This window comes from Sceloporus undulatus, chromosome 6 (assembly GCF_019175285.1).
Source record: "Sceloporus undulatus isolate JIND9_A2432 ecotype Alabama chromosome 6, SceUnd_v1.1, whole genome shotgun sequence".
In the NCBI taxonomy this organism is placed as follows: domain Eukaryota; kingdom Metazoa; phylum Chordata; class Lepidosauria; order Squamata; family Phrynosomatidae; genus Sceloporus; species Sceloporus undulatus.
In genome coordinates, this window is record NC_056527.1 from 101,933,346 (window position 1) to 101,950,838 (window position 17,493).

At 40.3% G+C, this 17,493-nt stretch overlaps 1 protein-coding gene across 1 annotated transcript; it reads left to right on the top strand.

Moving 5' to 3' along the window:
- The first annotated feature begins 892 nt into the window (after positions 1-892).
- LOC121933763 (vomeronasal type-2 receptor 26-like) lies at positions 893-17,152 on the top strand. Its single transcript, XM_042473754.1, has 6 exons — positions 893-1,146; positions 2,905-3,196; positions 6,841-7,632; positions 9,891-10,118; positions 13,781-13,907; positions 16,242-17,152. The coding sequence occupies exons 1-6, from the start codon at positions 893-895 to the stop codon at positions 17,150-17,152; spliced, it is 2,604 nt and encodes an 867-aa protein (XP_042329688.1).
- Positions 17,153-17,493: the final 341 nt, after the last annotated feature.

Consider the following 17,493-nt stretch of genomic DNA (forward strand, 5'->3'; position numbering starts at 1 on the left):
AACAATGAAACAACTGACACCTTTCAATATGTTACAGCAAATTATTGGTAACCATAAACCAGACCAATTTTAATTGAAATGAAATTGATCTCCCGAAAGGGGTTGCAAATCAGCATGATACAAATACCAGCCATTATGCAAATACTACACAAGCTGCACCGTTCCTACTCCTAGGCTGTGACCTCATATTGCTCTGGATGACAATAGTCTGGACTCACAGGGCCACTAGCCACTCATTTCTTGCTTTTTAAAGAAGTAAACAAGACTAGATGGATTCCTTATTGTATTGTACAGAGTAAGAGCCACAGGACCTGTGTTATTCTACCTATGAACAGAAGAACAGAAGAAACCTATGCTAAACAACCGCATGACATTTGCATTTTCTTCCTCAAAGAAAACAAGTTTTCATAGGATTGAGCAAAATACTTCTTAACTTTTGTCATGCATGATGCAACAACACTTAGGCACAACTCCTAAAAACAAAGGCCAACAAGAACCAAATGGTAATCATGACCTTGGGGAAACCCTCTTCTCCTCTGTCACTGTCAAAATTACAGTTTTCATTCTTTTACACAGAGGATTTCCAGGCTGCATTAGCAAAATCAAAAGTCAAACTACATAATTGCTTCTGTTAAAAACTATTATTTGCAACAACAACAAAAAAAACCCTGTATAAAACTTGATTGCTTATAGTTATACAACTAGGTAAAAAGATTTTTTTAAAAAACAGAAGGATAATATATCACCATTAGAAGATAAAGTGAGGAGAATGAACAACCAAAACCAGTGAAGGGTACTTATATACCACACCCTGTACAGAAGCTATAACTGTGTAATGATGGAACCTGCATAATCTCAGAGAGACTGCAACAATAATGCTGTAGATGGAAACATGGGATTCAGTGTTGGAAGGAGAAGGTTTCTCAATGGTATCATTCTTGTGGCAGTATGCCACCTTCTTCTGCTGTACAAATCACTTTTAATGAATTGCTCCATACCTGATGATCCCCTGCCTATTCCTCATGAATTTTACCAGCCAGGTGACTTCATTATTGGTGCAGTTGTTTCGCAGGTGGGCTTCTTCTATGATGAAGTGTCTTTCACAAGTCAGTCTACAGAGGAATTGTCCGAACTAACTATGTACAGGTAGTTTTTCTCTCTTTCTCCATTGCTTTCATGTGTCATTTATGTAAGATGACATTTATGTATTTCTATCATTAAAATATATATTCCTGGAGCATATTGATTTGTTTTTGTACAATTTGCTTTGCCTTGCTTCTATATTATAATGATAGATATAAACCACTTGTAAATTGTATTTGACTAACTTTGCTGTAATGAATGCATCCTAACCATTTTTCTACTGCTTCTATGAAACAACCAGATAACAGCTTATGATCTTTTTGTAATTTTCCTCAGTGCTGTGACCATGTTTTCTGAATGTTAAATGTTTCATTTCATATTACTATTTCAAAATAAACCATGTTTCATTGTTTTTGTTATATTTTAAACAGTTTCCCAAGTGTCTTGTTATCATGCATAGTGATAAATAGCAACCTGGTTTTATTGCTGAAATGCAAACATACTAGGGAGGTAACCAAAATCACTGGAAATATGTGCATAATACCTATTATCTAAATGGATGGATGGATGGATGGATGGATGGCTATCTAGCTAGATGATAGATAGATAGATAGATAGATAGATAGATAGATAGATAGATATAGACAGAAATGCTCAGGTCTTAAGATGCAGAATGACATCAGAAAGACTGCCAAAAGAAGCAATATTGTAATAATAGGAGACTTTAAATACATTGATGATAAATGCATAAGCTAGTGAAAACAAAAAGCAGTTACAGGGTTAAAGTGGAGTAATATGGTGGCTGTGTTTGCTAATGGCACTAAATAATTCAGAGTTTGTTGTTGCTGTGTGCCTTCAGTTTGCTTCTGACTTTTGATGATCCTAATAGGGACCTATTATGGTGCTGTCTTGGCATGTTTCTTCAAGGGGGGGGGGTTTTGCCATTGCCATCCTCTGAGGCTGAGAGTGTGTCACTTGCCAAGGTCATCCAGTGGGTTTACATGGCTGAGATGGGATTCAAACCCTGGTGTCCAAAGTCCTAGTCCAATGCTCAAACTACTACACCATGCTATAACCCAAATATTTAGGGTTGTAAGAACAGAAATGGATAGCAAAGGACTCCCAAAAAATCCCGGCAAAGTGGGAGAATGAGCAGGAAAATAAAAAAATTAAATTCAAAATAAGCAAGTGTAAGGTGATGCCTATCTATCTATCTATCTATCTATCTATCTATCTATCTGTCTGTATTGTTTCCAGCATCAGAAAAATAGGTATTTGGATGGAGGGGACTGTGGAACTAATATCTTGCTGTTGAGCTCCTTCTAAATAACTGATTATACACTGTATGAACACAAGATTGTACTAGGTAAGCTTTTGGTCTTACCCAGCATAGATCTTCCTTTAAACATACGTTTTTATGTCATTCTACATTTCTTGTTCCTAAAATACAAATACATAGATCCTGCCTTTGCTTAGCAGAGATTGAAACTACAACAACAAAAAACCACGATCAATCAAACACTCTCATATAACATGTTCTGTTTTAGCATCTTCTTTAAATACAGTACATTGGCCAAAATATTATACATTACATAGGGCCACTTTGCTATTGTTATTTGTGTTCAAAGCTCCTGACTGAAATAAACATAGATGAAGTTGATTAAATTCTAGAATGACCCAAAGATTACCTTGAAAAACATCTATTTCAGATGGTTTACTTTTTTTACAGTCTTCAACTACACTTTTATTCAGCGTAATATGAGGCAAAGCTCAGCTTTGAAAAATTGTTGTTGGTAAAACAGCCTTCAATACCTCTTACAGATCAGTGCCTAAGAATTACCAGCACCTTCTGGCCTTGGCATTTGCTGTCAAAGAGATCAATGAGAATCCCAAAATTTTATCCAATCTGACTTTGGGGTTCCACATTCTCAACAGCTACTATGCTGCAAGGATGACTTATAAAGCAACTTTGAGCCTATTTTCAACACCACAAAGATTTGTCCCCAATTTCAGATGTCACAGCCAGAATATTCTGATTGCTCTTGTTGGAGGATGCATCTCTGAGATAACTGCCAATGTGGCCACCCTTTCAGCATGGTACAAGACTCCACAGGTAAGTTGTATTCAAGAGGATTTTTCAACTTTGGCACACACTTTTTATTTCAGGAAAGCATTTGTTAAAGTTTTTTCAGATATTTTGGCAAGCAAATTAAAAATTCATCAATGGCTCCTCACGAATATGGGTGGAAATGTTGAGTAGGGGTGACCAAGGCATTGGCGTCACTAGGGTTGGTGTCAGGCAATGCGGTGAGTCAACCTCCCACTGACCTCCTCCCATACCACACCATAGAGAAACCTTTGTTATTTTCCTTGTACTAATTTTACTCGTAAATCAGAATTCTTATATATCACTGAATGTAAAGGCAGTAATAGTGACATAAACAACTCCCCAAATTAAAGTTACACCTTTAAATTAAATTTAAATTTTTAAAGAAGGCTTTTTGTCAAGTTAACTCCAGGTTTAGAGCCAGCGTGGTATAGTGGTTTGAGTGTTGCATTAAAACTGTAGAGATCAGAATCTGAATCCCCACTCAGCTATGAAAACTTCTTTTGGTACCTGGGGCAAGTTACACTCTCTCAGCCTCAGAGGAATGCAATGGTAAACCTCCTTTGATCAAATCTTGCCAAGAAATTCAAATAATAGGTTCACATTGGGGCAGCCATGAGTCACAAATGACTTGAAGGCACATAGCAACAATACACAATCCCAGTAAAAAACCTCCCCCCCCCAAAGGGTGTAAGATACACTCAAGAAAGATAGTGAGTCCTCCCTTTCTATGGATTCTTTATCCACAAATTCAAACATTCATGGCTTGAAAATATTAAAAGAATACATACATTCCAAATGAAAACCTATATTTTGTCATTTTTAATAAGGAACACTATTATGCTATTCCAGTATATTATATTGCTATTAATGGGACTTGAACATCCATGGATTTTGGTATCCACTGGGGGGGGGGATGTCCTGTAACCACATCCCACCCAGGGATGTAGCCAAGGGGGGGGGTTCTTGGGTTCCAGACTCCCCCTTCCATTAGAAAAATGGATGGTGTGTGCTACTGTGCCGCCGCACCCAAGCCCTATTACAATGGTGGCACTTAGTCTGGACCCCCCCTTCCTAAAATCCTAGCTACGTCCCTGTCCCATCAGATACCAATGGTGCACAGCTAAAAGCACAGAATGGGAATTAAACACCATACCACTGGGAACCAATGTGACACAGCCCAAAACTGATTAAGCTCCCAGGAAACAGTAGTCATAAAATGTAACCATGCTATGAGAGAAACAGTCACACAAAGGCCAAATGATACTAGGAGAACACAGATGGGAATTCTGCTGCAATTTCCATTATTCCTCACTGCTGGCATTGCAGGCTGGGTCTACTGGAGCTGCAGTTCAATGACTTCTGGAAGTCCATAATGCTAGCCTTCCTGAGGTCAGTGGTTGGCTTCTCCTTGCTGAGTTTCCTCAATACATGCAGACATATGGGTACTCTCCATGCAGGTCTGAGGGAAAAGCCAGGAAGAGGGTAGGCATGTGTCCCTGTGTGTGCAGAAGAATCTCTTTAAGAAAAAGCAAGGTATCCTCATGCATGCTTCTCCTTGCTGTGATTCTTCAACAGACACAAGCACATACAGACACATACAACTGGCTTTCACTGACAGACCTGCCTGGAGTGTGTGTGTGTGTGTCTCTGTGCATTTGCACCCACTGAAGAAACTCAGCATGGAAGAGCAAGCTGCCCTCTTGCAGGCTTTTCCTTGCTGGGATTCTTCACACACACACACACACACACACACACACACACACACACACACACCCCTACCTCAGCATGGGTCCAAGGGGAAAGACACAACTAGCTTCCCCCTCAGACCTGCTGAGAGGAAGGGTGCTTGCGTGCATGCATGTGCTGAAGAAACGCCTCAAGAAAAAGGAGGTGGTCCCCCAGCAGCCTCTCTTCCCCTACCCCATCATGGGCTGCAACAGGCAGTGGGAAAGGAACATAGGAGCAAAAAGGGGAGAGCTCTGTTACCTTGCTTTCTTTTTGCACCTGGCCAGCACCCCGGGAAGAAGCTGCCTGATAGCAAGAACACACGACCAGCAGCTGGAGGGGGGGGCAGCGGTTGGGTGTCACCCAGTGAGGTCCACACTCCCCCACACCCCTAGTGACGCTGCTGGACCAAGGGCTCGTGACTGGTCCAGATTCTCTTCATTTCATTAGCCATCAGTTGGTGGACATGGGTGGAACACGTAGCTAACCTATAGGTGACAAGGGCCAGAATACCACAAAAGAAATTCAAAATGTCCTTAACAGTATGGTGTAATAAGCTGAATGGAACAAAATTCAGTTCAAGAGAGGCCGTTTCAAAATTTTGATTTAGCATATACCAAATGAAAAGCATTACAGTGAAGAAAACTTGATTTGGCATTAGTGCATGGGAAAGGGATTTCTGGATCATTGCATTGGTCTGCAATGCAATGCCATTTTAAAAAGAAAATGAATGAAAGTGATATATTAGGCTGTAGTGACTGAATTATGAGATTGGATCTAGATTTAGACATGCCAGAGAAGATGAATTGAAATCAATTATGTTTTTGTTAGAGTACATTCCATTGCTTTAAATGTTCTATTCTGAATACACTTGTCCCTCCACATTTGCTGGGGTTAGTGGCACTGGACCCCTGTGAATGTGAAAAAAACACAAATAACAAAAACACTATGTTTTTACCTGAGAGAACACCTGCCAGACACTGACCATAGAATTGTGCTGGAGGAGCTACAAATGCCAAGTGAAGTGTTCTTTCTAGGAATCTCTAGGTCCTTCAGTGTGACTTTTCATTAAAGTTGACCATAGAGATGCACTGGAGGACCTAGATATTCCTAGAGAGAATATATTAATAAAATCCGTGAATAATCAGATCTGCAAAGGTCAAAGCCACAAATGTGGAGGGACATAAGAAGTTAGAGGGCCTCTTAATTTGGCACTGAACATATATAGTATACCACATACACTTCTTGGGACCAGGGACGTAGCCAGGATTTTAGGAAGGGGGGGTCCAGACTAAGTGCCACCATTATAATGGGGCTTGGGTGCAGCGGCGCAGCAGCACGCACCATTCATTTTTCTAATGGAAGGGGGGGGTCCGGACCCCAAGAACCCCCTCCCCCCGGCTTTGTTCCTGCTGGGACCATATATGTCTGTCTGTTCATCCATCCATCCATCTGTCTCTCTGCCAACGATTGCAGATTTTACTACAGAATGTAGTAAAACTAGGAATCTCATGTTAAATCCTTGGATCAGCATGGGAAACAAACTCTCTGCAGAAAAGAGGAAGGAACTGGATCTTGTTAAATAGATTAAAAATAGCCTTGGGTAGTGGGCCAATACATCAGTTTTGAAAAACATAAATGAAGAGGGCAATACAATAACAGAAACTTTTCACTAGGATAAGAAGCCTTTCCTTCACTGCAACTATGCCAAAAAGAAGCTGCGCAATTTATAGTTTACCAGTAAACTTGAATTTCCTACATGTGACAGGTGGCCTACACTGGCTCCTATAATGTTGTGATTTAAGACTTGCATATGATCTATCTGATTTTTTAAAAATAAAATATACATTTGATTTCAGCTCACATATGGATCATTTCTGCCACCACATCCTGCCAAACTTCATGTCCCTTTTTTGTATCAGATGGTCCCAAATGAAACCCACCAGTACAAAGGAGTTGTGACATTACTGCAGCATTTCAGATGGACATGGATTGGACTTTTTGCTGTGGATGATGACAAAGGAGACCTTTTTGTACGAACTATGGTGCCAATGCTTTCCCAGAATGGCATTTGTTGTGCCTTCATATACAGATTACCATACTGGGCTTATACAGAGGAGATGGCCGATTTAGTTTTTCAGCATGGGCAAAGCTATAACAACATTACTGAGGGAAAAGCCAATGTATTTTTTGTATATGGTGAAAACCCATCCTTTTATTCTTTAAGAATATTACTGTTTACAACAACTTTCTTGGCATCACCTCCACTGGGCAAAATGTGGATTGTTACTTCCCACTGGGATTTTGAATCACCGTCTATGCAAAAAGACTGGGATATAGAAACTTTCCATGGTTCCATATCTTTCACTGTCCACTCTAATCAGCCTAAAGGGTTTAAAGGATTTGCTCAATCAATTAAACCTTCTTGGACAAGAAGAGATGGTTTTATCCAGGGCTTTTGGGAAGGATCATTCAGTTGTTCTCTAGATTCCTCAAAGAGGGAGGGGGAAGAAAAGCCCTGCACTGGGGATGAAAACCTGGAGACTCTTCCTGGAACTTTGTTTGAAATGACCATGACTGGTCACAGCTACAGTGTCTACAATGCTGTCTATGCTATCGCACATGCATTGCATACTAGCAACAAGTCCATCTTGAAACACAGAAGATTGGCGCATGGATGGAAATGGGCATTTCAAAATGTGCAGCCATGGCAGGTAATCTGAATTCAAAGTTTTTTCAAGACCTTGTTAATGTAGAAAAAGGAATCATAGAATCATAGAGCTGGAAGAGACCACAAGGGCCATCCAGTCCAGCCCCCTGCCATGCAGGAACTCAATATTAAAGTACCCCAGACAGATGGCCATCCAGTCTCTATTTAAAAACCTCCAAAGAAAGAGGCTCCACCGCTCTCTGAGGAAGTGTGTTCCACTGTCGAACAGCTGTTACTGTCAGGAAGTTCCTCCTAATGTTGAGGTGGAATCTCTTTTCCTGTAACTTGGATCCATTGTTCCAGGTCCTATTCTCTGGAGCAGCAGAAAACAAGCTTGCTCCAGCCTCAATGTTGCGGCCCTTCAAATACTTATTTCTCTCTGACTTTGCTTCGTGAATGAAGATTCAGGAAGGACTCATCCCGCGCTTTGTACAAGCGTGTTGGTGACTAAAAAGGCCAATCCGAGATAAACAGGTCTGGTTGCAGAAAGCACAGTGGAAAGTCTCCTTGGGTGATGTTTCCGGGTTGCGGTTCTTTCTGCGTTGTCGTTTCTCTTCAAGATACAAGGTTGTCATATCACCTCTTAACTGTTTCTTGTCCCAGCTGTACATATCCAGCTGCCTAAGTCTCTCCTCATAGGACATGGTTTCCAGATTCTTCACCATTTTGGTGGCCCTCCTCTGGTCATGCTCCAGTTTGTCATTGTTCTTTTTAATTGTGGTGCCCAGAATTGAACACAGCATTCCAGGTGGGGCTTGACCAAAGCAGAATACAATGACACTATTACTTCCCTTCCAGTATACTTCTATTGATGCAATCCAAAATCACGTTGGCCTTTTTAACTGCGGCATCACACTGTTAACTCAAGTTAACTTGTGGCCTACTTGTACTCCCAGATCCCTTTCACATGTATTTCATTCAGCCAGGTATCCCTCATCCTATATTTGTGCATTTCATTTTTCCGCCCTAAGTGCAGTACCTTACATTTCCCTGTGTTGAATTTCATTTTGTTAGCTTTGGCCCAGCTTTCTAGTCTATTCAAGTCATTTTGAATTTTGGTCCTGTCCTCTGGGGTATTAGTTACTCCTCCTAATTTGATGTCATCTGTAAAGTTGATAAGTATGCATCCCAATTCTGTCATCCAAGTCATTGATAAAGATGTTGAATAGCACTGGGGCCAGAAAAGAACCACTGGTCACTTCTCTCTGGGATGAAAAGGAGCCATTGTTGAACACTCTTTGGGTTCAGTCGGTCAACCAATTACAAATTCATGTACAGTTACCTTGTCTAGTCCACATTTTACAAGCTTGTTTGCAAGAATGTTATGGGGAACCTTGTCAAAGGCCTTACTGAAATCAAGATATACTATATCCACAACATTCCCTTCATCTAACAAGATGGTAATTTTATCAAAAAAGAGATAAGATTTGTCTGGCATGACTTATTTCTCTGAAACCCATGTTGACTTTTTGTGATTATGGAATTGCCTTATAGATGTTCACAGACTCTTTGTTTAATAATCTGCTTTAGAATCTTTCCTGGTACTGATGTCAGACTAACTGGAGAATTATATGCCAGGGATGTCTACACCTGTGAGGAGATCCAGGACATAAATCTTGAAAGCCAGATGGAGAGCATCTGGATAAAAATTAAAGGGGAGGGAAATAAGTATGTTATTGTGGGAGTCTACTACTGACCAGCAAGTCAGATGGAGGAATAGGACAATACTTTTCTACAACAGATGACCACTCTCTCAGATAGAAGAGTGATGGGAGATTTCAACTATCCTGAAATTTGTTGGAAATCAAACTCAGTCAAAACATTAAAGTCTAGCAAATTACTCACTTGCCTGGAAGACAATTTCATTGTCTGAAAGGTGGAAGAGGCAACAAGAGGATCAGCCATTTTAGATCTGATCCTAACCAAAAGGGATGACCTGGTTAATGAGGTGCAAGTGGTGGGATCCTTAGTGGTGGGAGTGATCATGTTCTCCTGGAATTTGTTATACAGTGGAAAGGAGACACCAGGCATATAGTCAGACATACATTTTAGGCTTTAGGAAAGCTGATTTCAACAAACTCAGGGAAATACTGGGGGTAATCCCGTGGTCAGGAATAGTAAAAGAAAAGGGAGTTCAGGATTGATGGGAGTTTTTCAAAAGGGAGATACTGAAGGCACAATTTCAAACTGTTCCAACAAGGAGGAAAAATAGAGGTGTCCAAAAGCTAATTTTCCCTTTCTTAATATTCTTTTACCATTTAGCTCCATCACTTTCTAAGTCGCATCTCATTCAACAACAGTGCTGGAGACACTGTGCACTTCAATGAAAACAGAGAAATAGTTGCAGGTTTTGACATTACAAACTGGCTGATGTTGCCCAATGGCTCAGTGGTTAGAGTCAAAGTTGGAAAACTGGATCTTCAGGCTCCCTCAGGCCAAGAATTAACCATTAACGAGGACCAAATTGTCTGGCATAACATCTTCAATCAGGTGAATCAAATATAGAGATCCATGACTGAGTAAGAGGAATGTTTTGTTTTGGTCACTTCAATCTCTCTCTTTTCTTCAGTTTCTGAAATAGCTTGGATATCATCTTTAAAAAACAACAATGAAATCATGGCTTCTTTGTTTCTTTGTTAAAAAAAATCAGTAAACGGAAATGAATAGGTCGAGGCCATTTTGACTGCATCTGTACTGCCCAACTAATGAAGCTTGAACTGCTTGAACTGCTGGGATTTGTAGTTTTGTGAGATATTTAGCTTTCTCTGTCATATTTCTGGTTCCACAACACATTACAAATCCCAGGATTCCATAGGATGAAACCATGACAGTTAAAACTGGATTATTTCTGAAGTGTATGCAGCTTGAAGGTTCTGGCTGATTTAGGGTTTTGGTGAGGGGAGGTAGAACTGTCTATAACCTCAGCTCCATCCCTCAGCTCTCCAAGTCTTGATGGGGAAAGCCAAAGTGACCTCTAATGTGGCCTGTCTACATAGGAGGCAATCCAACTCTTCTCCCTTCTACCATGCAAACAATGTGGGGAAAAAGTATAGTCAATAAACGTATGATGAAAATCCATGGACTTCATGATGTTATGGAGGGTGGAAATGCCTTTATATTTGGGATGAACAATCAGTGGCCCTTTAGACGCTGGGGTACAACTTTCAACATCTGTTTTGAATGCTTATATTCTGTTAATGAACACTGAATGATGTTATAATGTAACTGAATGGACTAGATCTGTAGCTTATTTGTTATAATGAATAATAATAATAATAAAACTTTTATTTGTATACCACCCTTCCTAAGATCAGGGCGGTTAACAACAATTCAAAACAATACAATTACAACTACAGTGCAATACAAAATAACAGTGCAATACAATACATTAATATTAAAATCAACAATTAAAACCCCTAAGCCAGCAACCCTTACTGTCGGGAAGGGTTGGAGGGCAAGATGGAATTGCCATTACATTACATTGGGAACGCAGATTGGAATAGGAAGGTCTTCAGTTCCTTCCTATTGTTGTTAACTGCCCTTGAGTCGATCTTGACTCATGGTGACCATATGGATGAGACATCTCCAAGACCCTTTGTCCTCCACTGCTCTGCTAAATTCCTGCAAACCCATACCCATGACCTCCTTAATAGAGTCCATCCATCTAGCATGTGGCCTTCCTCTCTTCCTACTTCCCTTCATTTTTTCCAGCATTATTGTCTTTTCCAATGGTTCCTTCCTTTTCATGGTGTGTTTGAAGTACAACAGTCTCAGTTTGATCATCTTGGATTCCAGGGAGGTTTCTGGCTTGATGTGCTATAGGATCCATTTGTTTGTCCTTTTGGCTGTCCATGGGATCCTCAGCACTCTTCTCCAGCACCACATCTCAAATCAATAGACTTTATTCTTAACTGTCCAGCTTTCACATCCATACATGGTACAGTGTGCCCGCATTATACGCAGGCACGCTTTACGTGGACTTGAGTGTATGCGTTCAAGCCACGGGGAGCGCGTGGGGCATGCGGGGCGGTGCGTCCCATTCAAATGAATGGGGCGCGCACCCGTGGCGCCCCACGTGCTCCTGCGCCACCGCGCCACCATGCACGAGCCCCATTCAAATGAATGGGGCTTGAGTATTCCCAATGGTCATTATTTTTGTTTTCTTTATGTTCAACATTAAGCCTGCCTTTGTACCTTCTTTTTTATCTTCCCTTGTAGGTGTTCCCGGGCTGTGAGGTTTTCTGCTAGTACTATGGTGTCATCTGCATATCTTAGATTGTTGATACTCCTCCCTCCTATTTTCATTCCTCCTTCTTCCGTGTCAAAGCCTGCTTTTCTTATAAAATGTTCTGCATACAAGTTGAACAGATAGGGTGCAAGGCTACAGCCTTGTCTGACCCCTTTGCCAATTGGGAACCCTTCTGTTTCTCTGTGTTCTGTTCTTACAGTAGCCTCTTGAACTAAGTACAGATTCCTCATCAGGACTATCAGATGTGTTGGCACTCCTGTGTCTTTAAAGGCATTCCACAGCCTTTCATGATCTATGCAGTCAAAGGCTTTGCTATAGTCAATAAAGCACATGCTGATTTTCTTTTGGAATTTCCTCATGCGCTCCATTAGCCATCGTATATTTTCAGTGGTCTCTAGTGCCTCTTCCTTTCCCAAATCCCACTTGAACCTCTGGGATTTCTCTCTCCATGTATGGTTGGAGTCTATATTGCAGAATTTTGAGCATGATTTTGCTTGCATGGGAGATCAGTGCTATGGTTCTATAGTTGCTGCAGTCTCTTGTGTCTTCCTTTTTGTGGATGGGGATTTATATTGATCACTTCCAATCTGTTGACCATCATTTTGTTTTCCATATCTGTTGACATATGTGGGTTAGCACTAGAGTTTACTCTGTCAATGTGGATTGCAGCAGTTCAATTGGAATATCATCTGTTCCTGGTGATTTGTTTTTCACTATTTCTCTTATTGCAGTTTCCACCTCACTTTTTAGAGTTTAGGGTTCATCTTCATATGTCTTTTAGTTCCATGTGTCCTTCATTTTGTCATCTCATATTAATTATTATTAATTAATAATAATAATAATAATAATAGATTTTATTTTTATCGGCTTTTCCACGATGATCAAAGCGGCTTACAGATTAAAATTCAACATAAAATACATACATATCAATAAAAACAATGTAAAAATATCATATTAAAAACTGTTACACAGCCAGCTTAGATGAATTGATCCAAAAACATTGCGAAAATTGTTACACAATAGGGGGAGAGGGCATAATATCACATCTCATGGGGGGGGGGGAAGCTTGGTGAAAGAAAAAGGTCTTAAGGTTCTTTCTGAAAAGATCCAGGAAGGTGGTGGAACGGAGCTCGTCAGGAAGGTTGTTCCACATTTTTGGGGCCGAGATGGAAAAGGCCCTTTGCAAGGTCACCACATATTGCGCAGTTGGGACCTTCAGCAGATTCTTCTCAGCTGACCTAAGTGTGCGGGGCGGATTATATGGGGGGGGGGTGGTACTCCAAGTACCCTGGGTCCAAACCATTTAGGGCTTTATAGGTAATTACCAACACCTTGTATTGGGCCTGGAAGCGAATAGGCAGCCAATGGAGATCTTTTAGGATAGGTGTTATATGGTCTGCCCTGGAACATCCAGCGACCAATCTCGCAGCCATGTTCTGCACTAATTGAAGCTTCCGGGTTTGGTACAAGGGTTGCCCCATGTAGAGCGCATTACAGAAATCCAATCGAGAGGTTACCAGAGCGTGCACTACAGTTTCAAGGTCCCCCCAGTCCAGGCAGGGTCGCAGCTGGTGTATCAGTCAAAGCTGATAACAAGCGCTTCTGACCGTCGCATCCACCTGAGATGTCAGTTGGAGCGACGAGTCCAGAAGCACTCCCAAGCTGCGAACTGAGTCCTTCAGGGGGAGCATGACCCCATTCAGGACATACTAATGCATCCTTACAGTTGGTATGGAAGGGAGTAAATTTCAATCTTACCTCACATTTGAAAGAGCGTCTGACGTATTTTCCCCCTTAACTCTGGCTGGGCAAAAATTTGCATCTTTCATATTGTCACTCATGAGACTAACTGCTACTTAGACACTATTTCATTTTTACAGTTGTTCCCCATGTTTATGTACAGGTTCTACCCCTTTCTGTGTGTAATGACAACTGCTATCCTGGCTACATGAGGAAAAAGAAGGAGGGACAAGCATTTTGTTGCTATGATTGTGCTCCATGTCAAGAAGGGACAATATCTAATCAGAAAGGTAGGATGTTTACTGCAGAAACATATATTTAAAAAATCTGCACAAAAATATACCACCCTCATTTCTGCTGTGCACTAATATTCTCAAGCTTGACTTCATCCCACACATCTGCACTTCTCTTTCTCTTACTCAAGAAGCCATAGGTAGTGGACCCCATCTTTTCCATCTAGTAACTGGCTTCACTGAAGACAGTGTTGAAGCTTCCAAATACCATAGAGTCCCAGTTCCAGGATAAGGAATGTTATGATGTTTTCTAAAAACAGAGAGTGAATGGCAGAAAAAAAAGAAGAACCACTTTCGGTATGGCTAGATTGGCATTCACTAAGCTATGGAAGTTTAAGATGCCAAAACTATTAACTCAGGATGATATTTCTTAAGATCTGGAATCAGTGAGACATGTAACAAATGGAGAAAAGTGATGTCTGTACTTATTTTTTTCTATGAAGATGGTCAGTTCAGAAATATCAAAGAGATATATACAGCCTAAGATACATGAGACATTTTTTCATACAGTGGTACCCCGGGATACGAAAGCACCGCGTTATGAAATTTCCGGGATACGAAAAAATTCCATAGGAAAAAACTGTTCCGGGTTACGTTTTTTTTTTCGGCTTACGAAAAATTTTTTTGGTGCTTTTCGGCGCTTTTTCGCACGAAATCGCGGCTTCCAGCGCTAGCGCCTATGGCTTTTTCGGGTTGCGAAAGATTTCGGGTTACGAAGGGCGCCGCGGAACGAATTAATTTCGTAACCCGGGGTACCACTGTACTTCTCATTAATAATCTTTTGGATTGATGTTAATGACTTCATTTATGAAACAAATGTTTGACTGGTAGGATCCACAGTTGATAAAATTTGCTTCATATCAAGTTACATGTAAAATTGTTCAAAGCTATCAACACTTATCTCTGTCTGTCTGTCTGTCTGTCTGTCTGTCTGTCTGTCTGTCAAGCAATCATTCATCTGTTTGAAAACCTGTCCTGAACTTGTACAAAAATGAATAGCTGCAGGAACACCAATCTAATTCTAAATATCCTATTTGTTCAAAATTGATTGACAAATGTACTTTCTAGAGAAAGAAATACAGAAGTCCAGAGTATCATCAGGGAGAGATACCTGAAACAAAATGTGAACACAGTCTTGATTTGAAGTGATTAGATGTCATCCTACATTTGGTTTCTTTGTGATCCAAATTGCCTTGCTGTTCATTGTAAAGCACAATGGATGAAGATGCTAGATTATAATTTAGGAAGAGTTCATAGTGATCAGAGCATCAAAATGCTCTACTATCCAGATTCTGACTACACTCAGACCCTGGAGCTTCAGAAAGATTGTCCTGTTATGTGCTGTCAGAGCATGCTTGGGGACAGAAGTCTCCAATGCCAAATAAAAACATTTTATTATTAAAGCCAGCTGCAGCTATAAAAGCAGCAAAAACAGCAACAACATTTGCCAAATGCATGTTTTTACTGAACATGACGCATGGCATCAAAAACGTTAAGTTAAGCAGAGTTATTTTATATATGGTTACGTGTGCAAGAATGTCCTTTGCACAATACTGGAAAACACCAAATATCCCACCGATCGAGGAATGGCTGAGCAGACTTTACGAGGCTAAGAATATGGACATATTGTCTGCTTTACTAAAGGGAAAATCTGTAGAAAGTATGGAAAAAGAATGGAGTGTATTGAATTTTATTGAAGGAAATGTGTTACTAAAAAGCTCAAAGAAATAAGGTTGATATATAATTGAAAAACGGAAAGCATCATGTGAATTTAACATTATAAGTTATAGACCAGGAACAAGTGTATAGCTTACAGTATATAGTAACATCCAGATATAAGGGAAGGAACAAATAGAAGGATAACAATATGGATGATCAAATGTAAATATTTGTTATATGTTTAATTGTTTAAATGTGTAAATGTTGGTTTTAATAGGGGTGTTTCTAAGGTTATGGGGTTTCTTCTTCTTTATTCCTTAGATGTTGTAATAGTCTATTCTAAATAAAAACAAATAAAAAAACAAACAAATGCAAAGCACTGCACACATATTTTGCAGCTAATTGAAATATAGGTCTAGACTTTGTCCTAAGTTACTGTTTTGGGTAAAAATAGATTCCAAAATAAATGGTTGATGTTTTGCCAAGAAGGGATAAAGGTTTAAATACTAAGTACAGAAGAGTTGGTCACTTGCTTAGGACTGTTCTTTCAGAAGTAAACTTTCAGAAGTAAAGGATATCAAAAGATACATTCTCCATATACATTGGGAAATACTCTCAAGTACATATTACTCAACATTTTGAAATATTTAATGAATTTTTCCTTTCTTTCAGATATGAATGCCTGTGTAACATGTCCAGAAGATCAATATCCTAACAAAGACAAAACTCAGTGCATTCCAAGGGTTGTAAGCTATCTTTCTTACAAAGAAGCCTTAGGAGCCATCTTAGCTACCCTTGCGATTTCTCTCGTTTTCATCACAATCTTGTTGCTTCGGATGTTTCTGAAGCACAAAGACACTCCCATTGTCAGAGCAAACAATCGGAGCATCACCTATGTTCTCCTCATCTCCCTCCTCCTTTGCTTTGCATGTGCTTTGCTGTTCATTGGACAGCCTGGGAAGGTGACCTGCCTTCTCCGCCAAACAGTTTTTGGCCTTGTCTTCTCTGTAGCCATTTCTAGCATTTTGGCAAAGACAATCATGGTGGTTCTGGCATTTATGGCTACCAAACCAGGATCCAGGATGAGGACCTGGGTGGGGAAAAGAATGGCAGTCTTGATTGTACTTCCCTGCTCCTTTATTCAGGCAGGGATTTGTGTAGCTTGGCTAAGTACATCGCCTCCATTCCCACATGTGGACATGCACTCACTGGATGGAAAAATCATTCTCGAATGTAATGAGGGCTCAGCCTCCATGTTTTATTGTGTCTTAGGCTATTTAGCCTTTTTGGCCATTGTTAGCTTCTTTGTGGCCTTCCTAGCCAGGAAGTTACCAGACAGTTTCAATGAAGCCAAATTTATCACTTTCAGTATGCTGGTGTTTTGCAGTGTGTGGGTGTCCTTTGTGCCAGCCTACCTGAGCACCAAAGGGAAATACATGGTGGCTGTGGAGATCTTCTCCATATTGTCCTCTAGTGCAGGTTTACTAGCTTTCATCTTTTTCCCCAAATGCTATATTATTATTTTGAAGCCTGAGCTGAACAGCAGAGATCAGCTCAGGAGAATCAGACATGAAAGAATATAGTTTCCTCCTCCATTTTGAATTGCATCTTTACCACAAATGTTTAATGTTAAGGTTGGTGGATACAACTCGCCTTTCATCTCTCATGCATCTTAAACTTACTCACATTCTACACTGCCTGATGCCATCTGACAGAAGAACATGCAGATTTATGATTCTATGATTTAAAATTTACTTATGTACCATTGGAAATAAACCTTTTGTGATAAGTTTGGCTCACTTAATGAACCACCTTTGCATGTGTAGTTATTGAACCAGGTTTTCACAAACAGTGGTGTCTATGCATTCTGATGTTAGTTTAGGCTTTTACAACAGTGGGAAAAGTAGTGACATTATCAGCTGGA